Raw genomic sequence first — 14,983 nt, forward strand, 5'->3', positions numbered from 1 at the left:
ATTTGCAAGGTAGAGAAAACAAGGAGGCAACCATTTTAATCGCACTTAGCCTACTTACACTTGTGAAATGGAGGAAGAAACTTATCCATGATTTGTGTACTGTAAAGTTCCTGTCAAGCTCTGACAAAGTCCCATACATCAAAAGTCTTTTCTGATCCTTCCTTTAACAAACGGTTGACAAATCCTCTGTTGTAAATGTGTAGATTGCTGAAGCACTTGTCAGTAAAATGAAAGGAACACAGCACAAGGCTGGGGCAATAATGCTGAGGTATTTTTACAAAAATAAACTTCAACCAGTGACTCTTCACAGCCTCATCTTTGGGTAGAGAAAGTAACTCTAACTTTCCCTCACACTTGAGAGCACAGTCTTCCTCTTTTTCTTTCTGCAGTGTTTGTGGGCGGGGCCGGGGGTTTCATTTTTCAAAAAAACATAATAGGGAGTCTTTAAACATCTAAACTTTAATATCAGGGAGATTTTTTTCACAGTGCATTAAAAAATGAACCTGGTGCTCATGTAGAATATGTTATTGGTAAATGGAAAAATTGCTCATTCATTCATTCATTTTCTGCTTAGTCACTTTATTAATCTGGGGTTGCCACAGCAGAATGAACCACCAACATATCCAGCATATGTTTTATGCAGTGGATGCCCTTCCAGCTGCAACCCATCTCTGGGAAACATCCACACACACTCATACATTTACACACATACACTACGGCCAATTTAGCTTATTCAATTTACCTAGAGCGCATGTTTTTGGACTGTGGGGGAAACCAGAGTACCAAAAGGAAACCCACGCGAACGCAAGGAAAACATGCAAACTCCACACAGAAACGCCAACTCACCCAGTAGAGGCTCGAACCAGCGACCTTCTTGCTGTGAGGTGACAGCACTACCGACTGCACCACTGCATCACGGTAGGAAAATTGCTAATTGGGATAAATCCAAATATGTTTATGAAGTTTGCATTATATTTAAAGTTATTTTCTATTTCTAGCAATTCTAGTTATTTAAGTACCATTCTGGGCTCCCCAAGGCTATTCCAATCAATCCTATCACTAAACAATTTTCAGTGGAACCACTAAAAATCTTATTCAAAAAAAGAAAAACCTTTAATGCACCTAAAAGTTTTATAAGGGTTCTTCAGGAATCAAGACTTCCAATGAGAAACCTTTATTTTTTAAATTAAACATCTATTTTGAGGCAACATGTGTTGGGGCAGTGGATAGCGCTGTCACCTCACAGCAAGAAGGTTGTAGGTTCGAGCACTGGCTGGGGCAGTTGGCATTTCTATTTCTGCATGTTCTTCCCATGTACGTGTGGGTTTCCTCCAGGTGCTCCGGTTTCCCCCACAGTACAAACACATGCGCTATAGGTGTATTGGGTAATCTAAATTGTCGGTAGTGTATATGTGTAAATGAGAGTGTATGGGTGTTTCTCAGTGAAGGGTTGCAGCTGAAAGGGCATTTGCTGCATAAAACATATACTGGTTAAATTGATGGTTCATTCCGCTGTAGTGACCCCTAATTAATAAAGGGACTAAGCTGAAAAGAAACTGAATGAATGAATTAATGAATGAATGAATGAATGAATAAATGAATGAATGAATGAATAAATGAACATTCATTTTGGTTTTAAGAAAGAACCGTTCAAACAGTTCTTGAAAGAATCATTTGAATAATATAAACAATGTAAAACCATGAAGAAGGAAACAACATTCAATAACCTTTTGTACAATGGAAATTTTGCCATGCATATTAAAATTTAATTCGTTAATGCACCAATGCAAATTGTAACCTTAAGAGTATCTGACTTAAAAATGTGACTGACCAGATTACCAGCACGATCTGGATTTAAAGTCAAGCAAATGTTTTAGATGGATTATATTCATTAATAATTCTCAGAGGCACGTGCCAGAGATGGGTACAAATGCTGAGAATTACGATCAACTTTCATTCGTTCCGATAAACAAGCAACACAGCAGGTGATTCAGCACAGCAGATGGTGTGTTGCTTTGTTGAATTCATTGTTTAGCATCTAAATTTATATAATAAAGCAATAGAATAATTTTAAGTAACTTTACATTAAAAAGCACTATAGCAATTTAGTTTTTGAACCATACTATAGTAAAGTGTTTGAAATAATCTGTTGTTGTAATTTAATTTTTACTGTGGTAATACAACAACTATGGTAATATAAACAAATGACCCAATACTGTTTTCAACAACTATGTATATTAAAATACATCACAGTTTACTGTCGTAAACACAGCACAATTACATACAGTAAGCAGTATTCTACTATATTTATTACAGTTTATCACTTCACTATAGTTACAGTTGTATCATTCAGTAAGAAGTTGTATGCTATAACATACATTAAATTATAGTGTACTATAACAGTACTACACACTATAAAGTATACAATATAGTATAATACTTCACTGTGATGTTCGGGGGATTTTTTTTTTATATACATTTCTATTGTATTATCTTATGTGGGACAGAGCAAGATGATTTTAAAAGAATAAACTCACCCAGTTTCTGCACCATCGCCTGATGGAGATCAGCTTTTGCGTCCTGTAAGTAAACACTGAATCTTTGTTCCGTGAATCATTCCAGAGTGGAGACAGATGACACTTTTGCTTAAAATACCTTACATGAATCATTAGTCTGCACACAGTTTGCCATCAGACTTTGTGATGTAAGCCTCAGTTAAAGAGCGATATGTGCGCTTCTGTCGTTCATCATAGCCGCGAGGCTGTGCAGATTTGAACTGTGCTCCAGCGCGCAGATCCTCCGGAGTTTTGAATTATCATCACTATACACTTCTGCAGGCGGCTACATCGCCCTGTGTGAAGCTGTGAATCCCCATAGAAACTAGCTCCTCCCCCTCATAGGCTCCATCCAGATGTGATTTTGCGAACAGCAGCTCCTCAATCTGATTATAGGAAACATGGCAGGAGTCCACTTTAATCCCGATTTAAAAAAAAAAAAAAAAAAAAAAAAACTGTGCCCCATCCACACGCTTATAAACACAAAACAGAAAATGCCAATGACCCCGAATCACACCACATCTGACCTTAATGCCCTGAATGTGTGACACTGACCACGTATGCACTGCAGTCAGTTTCACAATAATGTTTATATTTACTTTATAGCCTAACATGTATAATTCAAATAAAGAAGGGAACTATTCTTTATAAATACTGGACTACTCTTTCATTAGGTAATTTTATTTTGTTATTATAGCTTTTTTTTTTAAATCTTAACTTAAATTCAGGGTGTCATGGTGGTGCATTGGGTAGCACGGTCGCCTCACATCAAGTAGATCGCTGGTTCAAGCCCCGGATGGGTCAGTTGGCATTTCTGTGTGGAGTTTGCATGTTCTCCCCGTGTTCGCGTGGGTTTCCACCAGGTGCTCCGGTTTCCTCCACTAAGACAGGTGGTACAGGTAAATTGGGTAAGCTAAATTGGCCGTAGTGAAGAAGTGTGTCTGGTTGTTTCTCAGATATGGTTTAAAAGAAGGGCATCCACAGTGTGAAAAATATGCTGGATAAGTTAGTGGTTCATTCGTTGTGGCGACCACAGATTAATAAAGGGACTAAGCGGAAACGAAAATGAATGAATGAATGAACTTGAATTCAGAGTGTCATGGTGGTGCAGAGGGTAGCACGATCGCCTCACAGCAAAAGGATTGCTGGTTTGAGCCCCGGCTGGGTCAGTTGGCATTTCTGTGTGGAGTTTGCATGTTCTCCCTGTGTTCACCTCCGGTTTCCACCAAAGACATATGCTACACTGTAAAAAGTTGACTCAACTTAAAATTTGAGGCCAACAAACTGTGGTACAGGTGAATAGAATTAGCTAAATTGGCCATATAGTAGCTGAAGAGATAATGAATGAATTTGAATTCACTCATTTAATTAGTAGACTATTCATTTATTTTAAAACACAAAATAACAAAAATATCATAACATTTCTTTCAAGTAGGCAAATGTAAAATGTTAATTTAAAAACTGAATTTTTATTATGGTAAATCTGATACGTTAAAAAAAATGTTATTAGAAAAAAACCGGCAGGGTCACATTGGCAGGGTCACATTGGTGCCGTGATCCGGATGGGAGAGAGGTTTAGGAAGGTAAGTGTAAGCAGAGGCTAGCTAGTAAAGTGCTGTGCCGGTAAACCTCACTCCTCTGACCTCTAAAAGGTGCTCTAGCTGCAGATGCTAGAGGCCATGGTCTTTAGCCCCCTTGGTAGAGGAACCTACTGTACTTCCATGCGGAAAGTCACCAGTTTGATCCCAGCTCAGAGTGTGTTGAGTGGTGTAGGACCAGCAGGGTTACATATGTACAATGAAATAGTATATTTGAGCATATATTTGCAATTCCAATAGTTGATGTGCCATTTTTGCAATATTTTTGAATATATGTGACGTATATTGTGTACAATCCAAACTTGAACTTGTATGCAGTGTAATTAACTATTTATGTGAAGGACGCAGGCCTTTTTTCCTTGCATAAATGCTTAGTGTTCAAGATAATGCTGAATTAAATATTCTGTATCGTATGTGTAATGCAATTATTTAAATTAACCCATAGCTTGGAGGGATATGCAGCTTTTGCATACTCTGTTTGCACAGACAGGTCACATCATCAGGGCATTCCCAATATAGTGTGACAGGGCATGTATCACAGAAGCAGCTGAAAATCCCAAACTGCTCCACTGAGCACTTAAAAACCCTTTGAAGAGTTGTGGTTAACTCAGAGTTGAATATTCTTGAACTGCAAGTGCATTAAAAAAAAAAAGCTGGGCATACATTTTCTTCTCATGCTGCTGGCTTTCTAAAATGTGGAGCTCTCATTAAAAACAGAAAAAAAAGTGTCTTAATATAAAAGTCTTTGGTGGATACCTTATTTTATTGCTGCTGTAAAATTATCCACCTTGAAATGCTCATTTTGAGAGTTTGGTGCATCTTGAGACTAAATTATACATAGGTTAACGTATGCTTTATTCAGATGTTTTTCTGTCAGTTTTGCTTTTTAATTGAATATTTAATTACGGCTCAGAACAATGTTTTATGTCTATTTTTTACATTTAGTGGCAAGTAGCTGTGTAATAAACTGGATAAAGTTTATCCAGGCAGTTGGTATTGCATAATAAAGCCCAATAGGTTTATTGGCAGCCGGATGCAAAGCAGAGGTTTTATAAGACTGAAAAGCTTCCCTCCCTAAAGACTAAGGAGCAGACCTCTGCATCAAGCTGCCGATAAGCCTCTCTGACTTTATTCTGTGATAACAACCACTTGGATGCTTGGATTCCTTACTCTAACAACATCAAAAAGGAGAGAACCTCTTACCACTCTTTAGTGAATTTGTAGTAACTTTAATAGCCTAAGTTATGTGACATAAGTGCAAATCGGAGCAACACATTGCTCACTCCAGTTTGCATAATGGCCACTGGTGTCACCAATAACAGGTCAGTAACCTTTATAATATCACATACAAAGAATTACCTCGGGTTTAGGTAAATAAACTGCATTGCTCCAAATTAGAATTTTTGCTAAAGCACCCACTATTAATGTTCAGTCTACTTGAATTTAAACGGTTAACTTAAGCATTTTGTGTTGGAACAACATGAAGGAATTGTGTTGGTCCAACTACCTGGTTCGGGAACTTGTACTGTACCCCTCGTGCTTTGCAAGGGATTGAATTAAGAGAGGAAAATGTTGACAATAAAAGTAATCTTAAGTGTTTTAAGTCAATAGAAAGACTTAGAGATAGAGTTTACTCTTCACTTCAATTAGACGATTTAGAAAAGTTTCATGTAATGATTTGAGTTTTGATATTACAATCTTGCAGAAGCACCATGTCTTGGGTGTTGGCAGCTTAATTGGCAAAAATGCAGTTTGTTGCTTGGCTCAGTGAGCAATGACTGTCCTAAAATTAGTTCTGAGATCAGCCTCAATCAGAATGGCTCTTTTAGGTCATTTAGAATAACTTAAAAAAAAAAACAATAAAGAGTCTTCGAAATGTATGACACGTAGTAATATCAGACCTTTGAGTTTAAGTTAAAAAAAAACAAATTTATTAAAACTTGGACTAACTAAATTGCATTTATTTGTGTAAATATTTTAGTAACACTTTATTTTGATGGTCCCCCTTTAGATAGTCTGCTGACCATAAGTTACTTTTCAAGTTCTTATCTGTTTACTCTCATCTGGGTAGTATCTGTAGATTGTCTTTTAAATGTTCTTTAGTTGGTGCTAAACAAATTTATTAGATGAAAATCCTGCCCTCAATTAATTTGCATTTATCCAATGAGTTATTTTTTTAATGTGACAACAGCCTCTTTAAAGAAAAAGTTCAGCTAAATTTAAACTCACCCTCAAGTTTTTTAAATTTTACTGTTGAAGATATCGTTATAAAGAAGATGTTTTGGGAAATTTTGCTAACTGGTACCAGATTGGTGCATCCCAATTAGTTTATTTATACATTACACCCAAAAAGTACTGCATCTACTTTTTCGTGAAGTAAAAGTATACACAGGCCTATACTTAAAAGTGGGCAAGCTTTGGGCCATGATACTTTGTCATTAACGGACTATTCTATTGCTTAGTTACATGCCCTGTCAATCATCTTGACGATTTCTACACATTTATTTTGTAATTAACTTTCTGCATTGGAGTATAAGCAATTTAATCTGCCATTTGTTGTTCTTTCATGCAGATAAATCTCCTCAAGTGTTTGCATAATTGTGCATTCAAACATTAACGACCAAATGCATCTTTAAAAAGGTTCACAATGTTATCCCAGACAAAAAAATAACAAGAATAACATGAAATAATATTTTTCATCAGCTTAGATATTAATAATTAGTCACCCCTTTACCTAAATCTCTCAACTGTATGGTGATTGTCTTTTTTGTCACTTTTTTTACAGGTAATAGCAGTAGTGAAAGTACTGTATATTGTGGTGAAGTACTGGTGAAATTGGAACACTCATTCAAACGCTGAAATTTGAGACACACAAATACTTTTTTGGATTTGTGGTCTGCAAATTGTGATGCAGCAATTGACCACCACAGGGAAAACAACTACAACATTTTTTTTTTTCAAAATAAGAAACACACCTGGTTTGGACTAAACTGAGGTTGAGTAAAAGTATAATTGTTCGATTTAGGGTGAACTATCATTTTAACATGTGTTTGGTTTTGTAGAAATCGGAATATGTGCTATACTAAATTTAGGTTATGGAAATCAGGTTAATGCATTAACATGGCTGTAATCACAAACCAGTGGATATAAGAAAATGCTTGAGAATGTAAACAGGATCAGTAAATCTGACTATGAAACAGCTAAGTAATACAAATGAATTTAATACAAAGTAATACAAATTCATTTAATCCCATAAATTGTTGTATTCCTGCAATGCACATTCTCTCCTCACTAATATTTCACTGTCACAGGGTGTTCTAGGGTGGTGGGGTAAAAGAGGACAGTTATTTGGCCTAGATGGCGTTCTCTTAGCACAGATCTCTCTGTACTCTAAAGATAAATACCTCACTCTGTACTTCCTTACCATTTAGCGTTTTTTAAATGAATGATCTTTCATTAACAACTTAAGTGAATTAAAATGGCCCAGAGCAGTTCAGATCTGAAGGGAAAACTCCTCCCAGTCATTATTCTTCACTCAGCATATCTCGTCAGCTATTTAAAACCAGCCGTGACACATGCAGCAAGGCAAAAATAGCCAGCACTTCAGTACTAGAAACTTCTCCAAGCCACAAGGGTGCATTGGTGGCAAAACAAAACTTTTAAAAAGGATTCCACCAAAATGGAAGACTCCTACCCCTGAAAAAAAATGTAAATATTGTGCTTGAAGAGACTTTGTATTCTTGCTTCAAAACAAAAACATTCTTGTTTTGATTAATTTGAAGACACTTTCAAAAATGACAGCAGTTTTGGATCAGTTTATGGAATTTCACTCAGTTCATGGGACCAACGTTCAACTGGACCCTTCGAGGACTCGAGCCACCAGAGTAGAAAGTTTTGCAAATGGCGTCTGCTTCAGTAAAGACCCTTTAAGCCCAGGGGAGATTTTCCTAGTGGAGATTGAAGAGAAAGAACTAGGCTGGTGTGGTCATTTGAGGATCGGACTGACTGCCCATGACCCTCGAACGCTGGACACTGTGCCAGAATACTCTTTGCCTGACCTGGTAGAAAAGGGAGACAGCTGGGTGTTCGCAATCACAAGAAATCACAATAAAGTCACTGAGGATGAAGGAGCAGAAGTAGAACAGCCAAATGAGGGTAATGACACCAGCAACAAACCTAAAACCTTTTTCACAGACACTCATTTGTATATTGAAAACATGGGAATACCTAGAGATAAACTAGTGGGACGCAGTCGTCCGGGGAGGTTCAGTCACATTCTGGATGATCTGTACAAAACCAACGCTCTACCACCAACTGCCCGCCGTAGTCGGATAGGGGTTGTCTATGTACCAAAGGGAGAAGGTTGTGCCAACATGCACATTGTCATCAACGGTGAAGACATGGGAGCCTCTGCTAAAAGGATTCCCACTAATAAACCATTATATGCAGTTGTGGATGTATTTGCAGCTACTAAATGTGTTCGGATTGTTCAGGTGGAATATGGCTGTAAGTTTGATTTTGCTCGTATGATCATATGGCTCATGTTGTGACCAATTGTAATGTTTTCTCTTCTCTGGGTTTGTGTTTCAGTTGCCTCATTGCAGACACTCTGCCGAAAGACTATCCAGAAACACATCGTTCACAGGATGGCTTTGGATTGGTTGGAACTTCCGGAGTTACTGAAACATTATTGCAAATATGAGTGAGCAAAACATATTGGCCCTTGGCCTTGTGGATAATTATGGACACTTTTTTTTTGCTTACATGTTGGCTGTGTTAATGCAAGTACTGTAGCTTAAAGGTTGGTAAAAGGGGGATTCTTTTATTGAAGTTGAATAGTTTACCCTGATTGGCGTTCAGAAATCTATTTTACAATAAATAAATAAATAAATAGTTATACTTGGGACCTTCTGGAGAAAAATATCCAAACGTTATTAAGAAGGCTTCTATTTAATTCAATAAAAAAATGTGTAGTATTTAAGCAAATTTTTTAAAGTTTGGTTTTGCTTTTTAAAACTCTGCTTTTGAGGATAGCAATCCAAATATATGTAAGTATGCAATTAGAATTATCTGGTTTTGTTGGTACAAATTTCAGAGTTTGTTTTGTAAACTGAAAAATTTGTGTGTGTTGTATGTGTTTTTTTTTTTTTCAATGTGATACTAAAAGCAGCAAAATGTATGTTTCTGATATTGACATACGTTTTCATTATTTAAACAAACTGTTATGACTTTCAGGATAATTTAGGATAAAGATTAATGTCATCAATATTAATGCCTTTATGGAAGTTATCATGGCTCTTTCTGGTCATTTTGGACAGATTTTTTGTTCTTTACAATTTCAGAAATAAAGGTACGCAAACTGTCACTGGGGTGGTACCTTTTCAAAAGGTACACATTTTTTACTTAAAGTGGAGGTGTGGCACCCAACCCCACCCCTAACCCCAACCGTCATTGGGTGATGAGCAAATCATACTAAATTGTACAAATTCATACTAATTAGCCACTAAATCAAAAAGTTATGAATTGCTGTAAAATTGTGTTGGTACCTCAAAAGTATATATTAGTACCAAAGATTTTAAAAGGAACACTTTTGTACTTTTTAGGTAATACAGTATGTACCCTTGAGGTATTAATATGGACCTTAGGTACAAAGTTGTACCTTTTGAAAAGGTACCACCAGTAACAGCTGCCATTCCTTTGTTTCTGAGAGTGTAGACATGTGTAACTTTACATTGATGCTTAAAAGTTAAGCATCCGTTTAGATGGTAGCAAATACTTGTTTAACAGGAGCCACTGAAGTTGCTTTATTTGTTCTTCTTTTGTTCTTATTCAACTAAAAAGTAATCATCACAACAGTATAATAAATATTCTTTAAATTCAGGGAACAGACAGTGTCCATGTGTTTCTTTTTTTTAACACTTCCAGCAGTTTAAAAAAACAGGCTTTTAAATGACTATACTCTATTTTGCATTTATTGAAAAATAATAAAATCACACAAATAAATAAAATTATAAATAATAATTCAACTGGAAAAATTAGCTTAAAAAGTGTCTAATTATTGCATAGTATCATAAAATTATACATTATAATTAAAACAGGTTTCTGAGCAAAATGTTTCACATTAATTTTCTAGCAGGGAAAATTACATTTCAAAGTCAAGTAACCCAGTGTGACCCCTAAACAACACTGACTAAATAATTCATTTGATTCACAAAAAAAAATTAAGGTAAGTGGTTGTAAACAATTTATATTGGCTGAATTTAAACAAACAAATAAAAAGGTAATGTAATGTTCAACTTATTTTATTTGTTTAAATTCAGCTTATAAATTGTATTTGCAATGAACCGTTTTCTTAAGTGAAGGATGAAGTTATTACACTTGTAAAATGTGATTAGTTACTTAAAGCGAGTATTGCCTTAAAAAAAGAAACAAGTTGAGTTTACAAGAAAAAATAAAGTAAAACCACTGTAACTTGGAACTGTTGAGTTTATTTAATTTTTATAATTATGCAAATTGTACTTACCTTTTTTCAAATAAAAGTAAACTAATCACTTTTTTCCACCACACCTTTATTATATTTGTTTTTTCCAGCTTTTCTGTTATTAGCTAAATGACAAACAGTAACTAAAATAGATCTGCTCTTCCAAACTCCAGTGTGTCTTCTAACTTCATTACAGGCTATAATTATAGATTTTGTTAACATAATAAAGCTCCAAATATGTGATATTTTAGTAATTACAGAAATTATTTGAAAACAGACATACTAAAATAGTTTGACTCTGTAAAAAGAGATTAGTTGACTTTAAAAAGTGAGTGCAATTAGCATAATTATAAAAATGAAGTCAACATAACAGTTCCAAGGTACAACATTATCTTTGTAAAGCCAACTTAGCTTTTAAGGCAATTGGTTTACTCACTTTAAGTAACTAATCACTTTTTACAGTGCTATATGCTTCCTTTACTTTAGTGGGGTGACAGCTTTATGTGTATATTTAGCCTACATGTTAGAGAAGGCCTGACATTAAACCAGTGTCTGCAGTGTCAGGCCTGAATATCCTCTTCAACCCCATGAGACAGTAAAATCTGTGTTGACATATCACATCAGTACCTTTTGAAAGGGTAAGGTACTTCTTGTGACCTTTATACCTTTTTGTGTTCAGTGAGCCATTACTGCATTTGTAAAAATGTCAAATTAAATGTCAGCCTGACCCCAAATACTATAAAAGGAGGCTATTAAAAACATTTACTTTTTTTTTAAACTCAGTCTTAAGTTTTTAAAATCAAGCATAATTGAAATAAAACTGACTCATGATTCATTAATTTTCTTTTTGGCTCAGTCCCTTTATTAATCTGACGTCACCACAGCAGAATGAACCACCAACTTATCCAGCATATGTTTTATGCAGCGGATGCCCTTCCAGCTGCAACCCATCTTTAGGAAGCATCCATATAAACTCATTCACGCTCATTCATTACTTACAATTTAGCCTAACCAATTCACCTGTACCACGTCTTTGGACTGTAGGGGAAACCAGAGCACTGGGAGGAAACCCACACGAACGCAGGGAACCAGCGACCTTCTTGTTGTGAGGCTAAAGCACTACCTACTGCGAAACTGTGTTGCCTATTCATGTTAAATAAATATGTTAATAAATATACATATATATAAAGTACAGTAAAGACTAGAAATATGTAATATAGTAACTCAATAGAGAACAAATACTTAGAAAAAAGGACATGTTTTTTTAATTGTGGTCTTTAATTTAGAGCCCACTGTAATTTATTACTTTAAAAATGTTGCTCAAAAACACTTAAAGCAACAATAAAAGTTTAATATGAAATTAATTTGACTTAAAAGTGTTTTGAATATATTTAAAAATGTATTTAATTAATAATTTAAAAGACTTAAGCTATCGTAGATGTGATGAATTGTTTGGCTGAGCTGCACTGACACCTACTGGTCTTTCAAGGACAGTTTGCTGAGTAGTTTTGTAAGGGTCACGTGACCGGAAGATTAAATCGTCCTTTATTTTCCAGTTTGTATTCATACTCGTTCTGCGCACAAATACGTTGTTTCACTGTAAACCTCTATCAAACTATGTCTTTTTGTTCTTTTTTCGGGAAAGAGTTTTATAAAGATCACTTCAAACCTGGTATGTAGTATTTTTGTATTATTTACTCTACCTGCTTCTTTACCCCCAAGAAGGATTATGATGTAACTGTTTATAACAAATACTTTGCCTGCTAATAATGATTTAATAAATTGTATGAATATTTTTAAAAATGTGTTTGTGTTACAAACTGCTCAGAAAAAAACATAACAAACATATGTATGTGTGTAACATTTAAAGCATGATGTTCCTCTGCAGGTATATATGCTTGTTCCCAATGTGGACATCCGCTGTTTTCAAGTAGATCCAAATATGAGCATTCCTCCCCCTGGCCTGCCTTCACAGAGACTATCCGAGAGGACAGTGTAACAAAAATGATGGAGACCTTAACAGCCTACAAGGTCAGGCTCAGACTTAAAATATTAGATCATTTCTGGTAACATCGAGGAAAATAATAACATTTACTTGTAAATTTACGTCATATATGGGATTACATCATATTTGCTTAACTAAATTAGCTAAAATCATTATAATTCTAAAAGAACAGTGATGTTTTAAACTGACTTAGGGGTAATATGATTACAATTAATTATTCATATTAATCAATATGAATATCAATATCTGTTTCTTTTAAGTTTAAAACCAGATTTCTGCTCCTGAGAATAAGTCGTTGAAATCAGACTGTTAATTGTTCATCTAAAGTACACATTTTCCTGCATACATAGTAATGACAAAACAGTTTTAATTGAGAACTAATATAATTACAAAAACAATTTGTACAAATACACAAAAAATAATTATTAATAGTTATTTAGGATTAATAAAATCCTAAATAAAAGTTTGACATAATATATGTATGTGTACTGTGTATATTCATTATGTATATATAAATGCACACATGCATGCATATATTTGAGAAAATGTTTATTTATATTTAGATATAAAACATATTTGTGTAATACAAATTATATACAAATTTAAATATCTGTGTATCAAAACTGTATAGTTTTATTTCTTTGTATGTGTGTATATCACATATACATAATAAATATACAGTTGAAGTCAGAATTATTAGCCCCTCTTTTAATAATTTTTTTTTTTATATTTCTCAAATTATGTTTAACAGAGCCAGTGAAATTTTCACACTATGTCGATAATGTTTTTTCTTCCGGAGAAAGACTTGTTTGTTTTATTTCGGCTAGATTAAAAGTGTTTTTAAATTTTTAAACATCATTTTAAGGATGAAATTATTAGCCCTTTTAAGCTAATTTTTTTTCAATAGTCTAAAGAACCAAACATCGTTATACAATAACTTGCCTAATTACCCTAACCTGCCTAGTTCACCTAATTAAGCCTTTAAATGTCTCTAGCTGTATAGAGGTGTATTGAAAAATATCTAGTCAAATATTATTTACTGTCATCATGGCAAAGATAAAACAAATCAGTTATTAGAAATGAGTTATTAAAACTATTATATTTAGAAGTGTGTTGAAAAAAAAAGTTCTCTCTGTTAAACAGAAATTGAGGGAAAAAATAAACAGGGGGCTAATAATTCTGACTTGAACTGTATATAATACACACACATATATTGTTTCAAAACAAACTTTTATTTTGGTTGCAATTAATTTTTGCCTAGCACTATATAATATAGATAATATATTTTTATCCTTACTTGAACTAAATGATTCAAGGTAAGGCAGTTTTTCTGTGGTATTCGCATATCACATTTCCCATCACATTTGTTAAAGATCTTTGTACAATCAGTGCATTGCTACATGTTTATATGTGCACATACAGGTTCTGTGTGGGAAGTGTGGTAATGGCCTTGGCCACGAGTTCCTGAATGATGGGCCGGAGGAGGGCTTATCACGATTTTGAATATTCAGTCACTCGCTCAAGTTTGTCCCGAAAGGTACGTCAACAACAACAAAATACCATTGTCTAATAGCTTTACATACAGACTTAACCACTTAAATTTTTCATTATCATTTTTCCCCATTAGATAAGGTTGATAAACACTAAGCGAGGAGACTGATGAGGCTGCTGTTGCGCACACTGGCACTGGACGTTCAGCTCATGAAGTGGTCATGGAAAAGCCCTGGAAAGAGGGTCCTGTTCACAGATGTTTTATGACCATCCAGGATGCCACAAAGACAAAGAAATCTATTTTTTTTTTACTAGTCTATAAGCTAATTATGAACATTAACAAATGAATGAATGAAATTACCAGTAATAAAACCTGTCTGAAATATTAGAGTTAATATCTGGAGTTAATCTACATTGTTATTATTATTAATATGAAGAATAACTTTTCAACAATAATACAGCATGTTGTTAATTTGATTTTAAAAATATTTTAATTGTTTGTTCGGTTGAATTGATCATCCATTGTCTGAATTGTTTGTCAATGAATCCTGCATTAATGCTTTTTTGTTGTGTGTGCACCATGAAGTCATTGCAATTTAAGTTAGGCTAATATTGAATTGAAATTACCTTTTTATTTTTATTTCCACTATTAAAGAATAATTTGTAGCAGTTCTCTTTGGTGCCTGTCTTTTAAATGTATATGCAGTGACCTTTTTATTTAGCATTGTGTCAAATAACCCATAAAGTTACAAACAATCTAAAAATAAAAAAAACAGCTTTTTTTTTGAAAGCAAATCAAGTTTAATATTGCACCCTATATGATTTTAACTAGTATAAAGTATCAGGACTTGTT

General features: G+C 34.4%; 3 protein-coding genes across 8 annotated transcripts in view; 2 read left to right on the forward strand and 1 right to left on the reverse strand.

Moving 5' to 3' along the window:
- tex2l (testis expressed 2, like) overlaps positions 1 to 2,814 on the reverse strand; it is a 49,367-nt gene extending 46,553 nt beyond the window's left edge. For all 5 annotated transcript variants that reach the window (XR_012387948.1, XM_073918376.1, XM_068218667.2 and 2 more), the window contains exon 1: positions 2,538 to 2,814. The gene's annotated coding sequence lies outside the window, so the exon portion shown is untranslated. The remainder of the gene's footprint in view (positions 1 to 2,537) is intronic.
- Positions 2,815 to 7,758: 4,944 nt separating this feature from the next.
- neurl2 (neuralized E3 ubiquitin protein ligase 2) lies at positions 7,759 to 10,040 on the forward strand. Of its 2 annotated transcripts, XR_012387631.1 has the most exons (3): positions 7,759 to 8,659; positions 8,744 to 9,503; positions 9,824 to 10,034. XR_012387631.1 is itself a non-coding variant. In NM_001083831.1 (2 exon segments), coding segments are annotated over 2 exon segments (828 nt in total). In that variant the 5' UTR covers positions 7,798 to 7,947; the 3' UTR covers positions 8,860 to 10,040.
- Positions 10,041 to 12,133: 2,093 nt separating this feature from the next.
- msrb1b (methionine sulfoxide reductase B1b) lies at positions 12,134 to 14,802 on the forward strand. Its single transcript, NM_001105128.3, is given in 4 exon segments — positions 12,134 to 12,306; positions 12,523 to 12,665; positions 14,062 to 14,176; positions 14,267 to 14,802. Coding segments are annotated over 4 exon segments (333 nt in total). The 5' UTR covers positions 12,134 to 12,251; the 3' UTR covers positions 14,287 to 14,802.
- Positions 14,803 to 14,983: the final 181 nt, after the last annotated feature.

Source organism: Danio rerio, chromosome 12 (genome assembly GCF_049306965.1).
Source record: "Danio rerio strain Tuebingen ecotype United States chromosome 12, GRCz12tu, whole genome shotgun sequence".
Taxonomy (NCBI): Eukaryota; Metazoa; Chordata; class Actinopteri; order Cypriniformes; family Danionidae; genus Danio; species Danio rerio.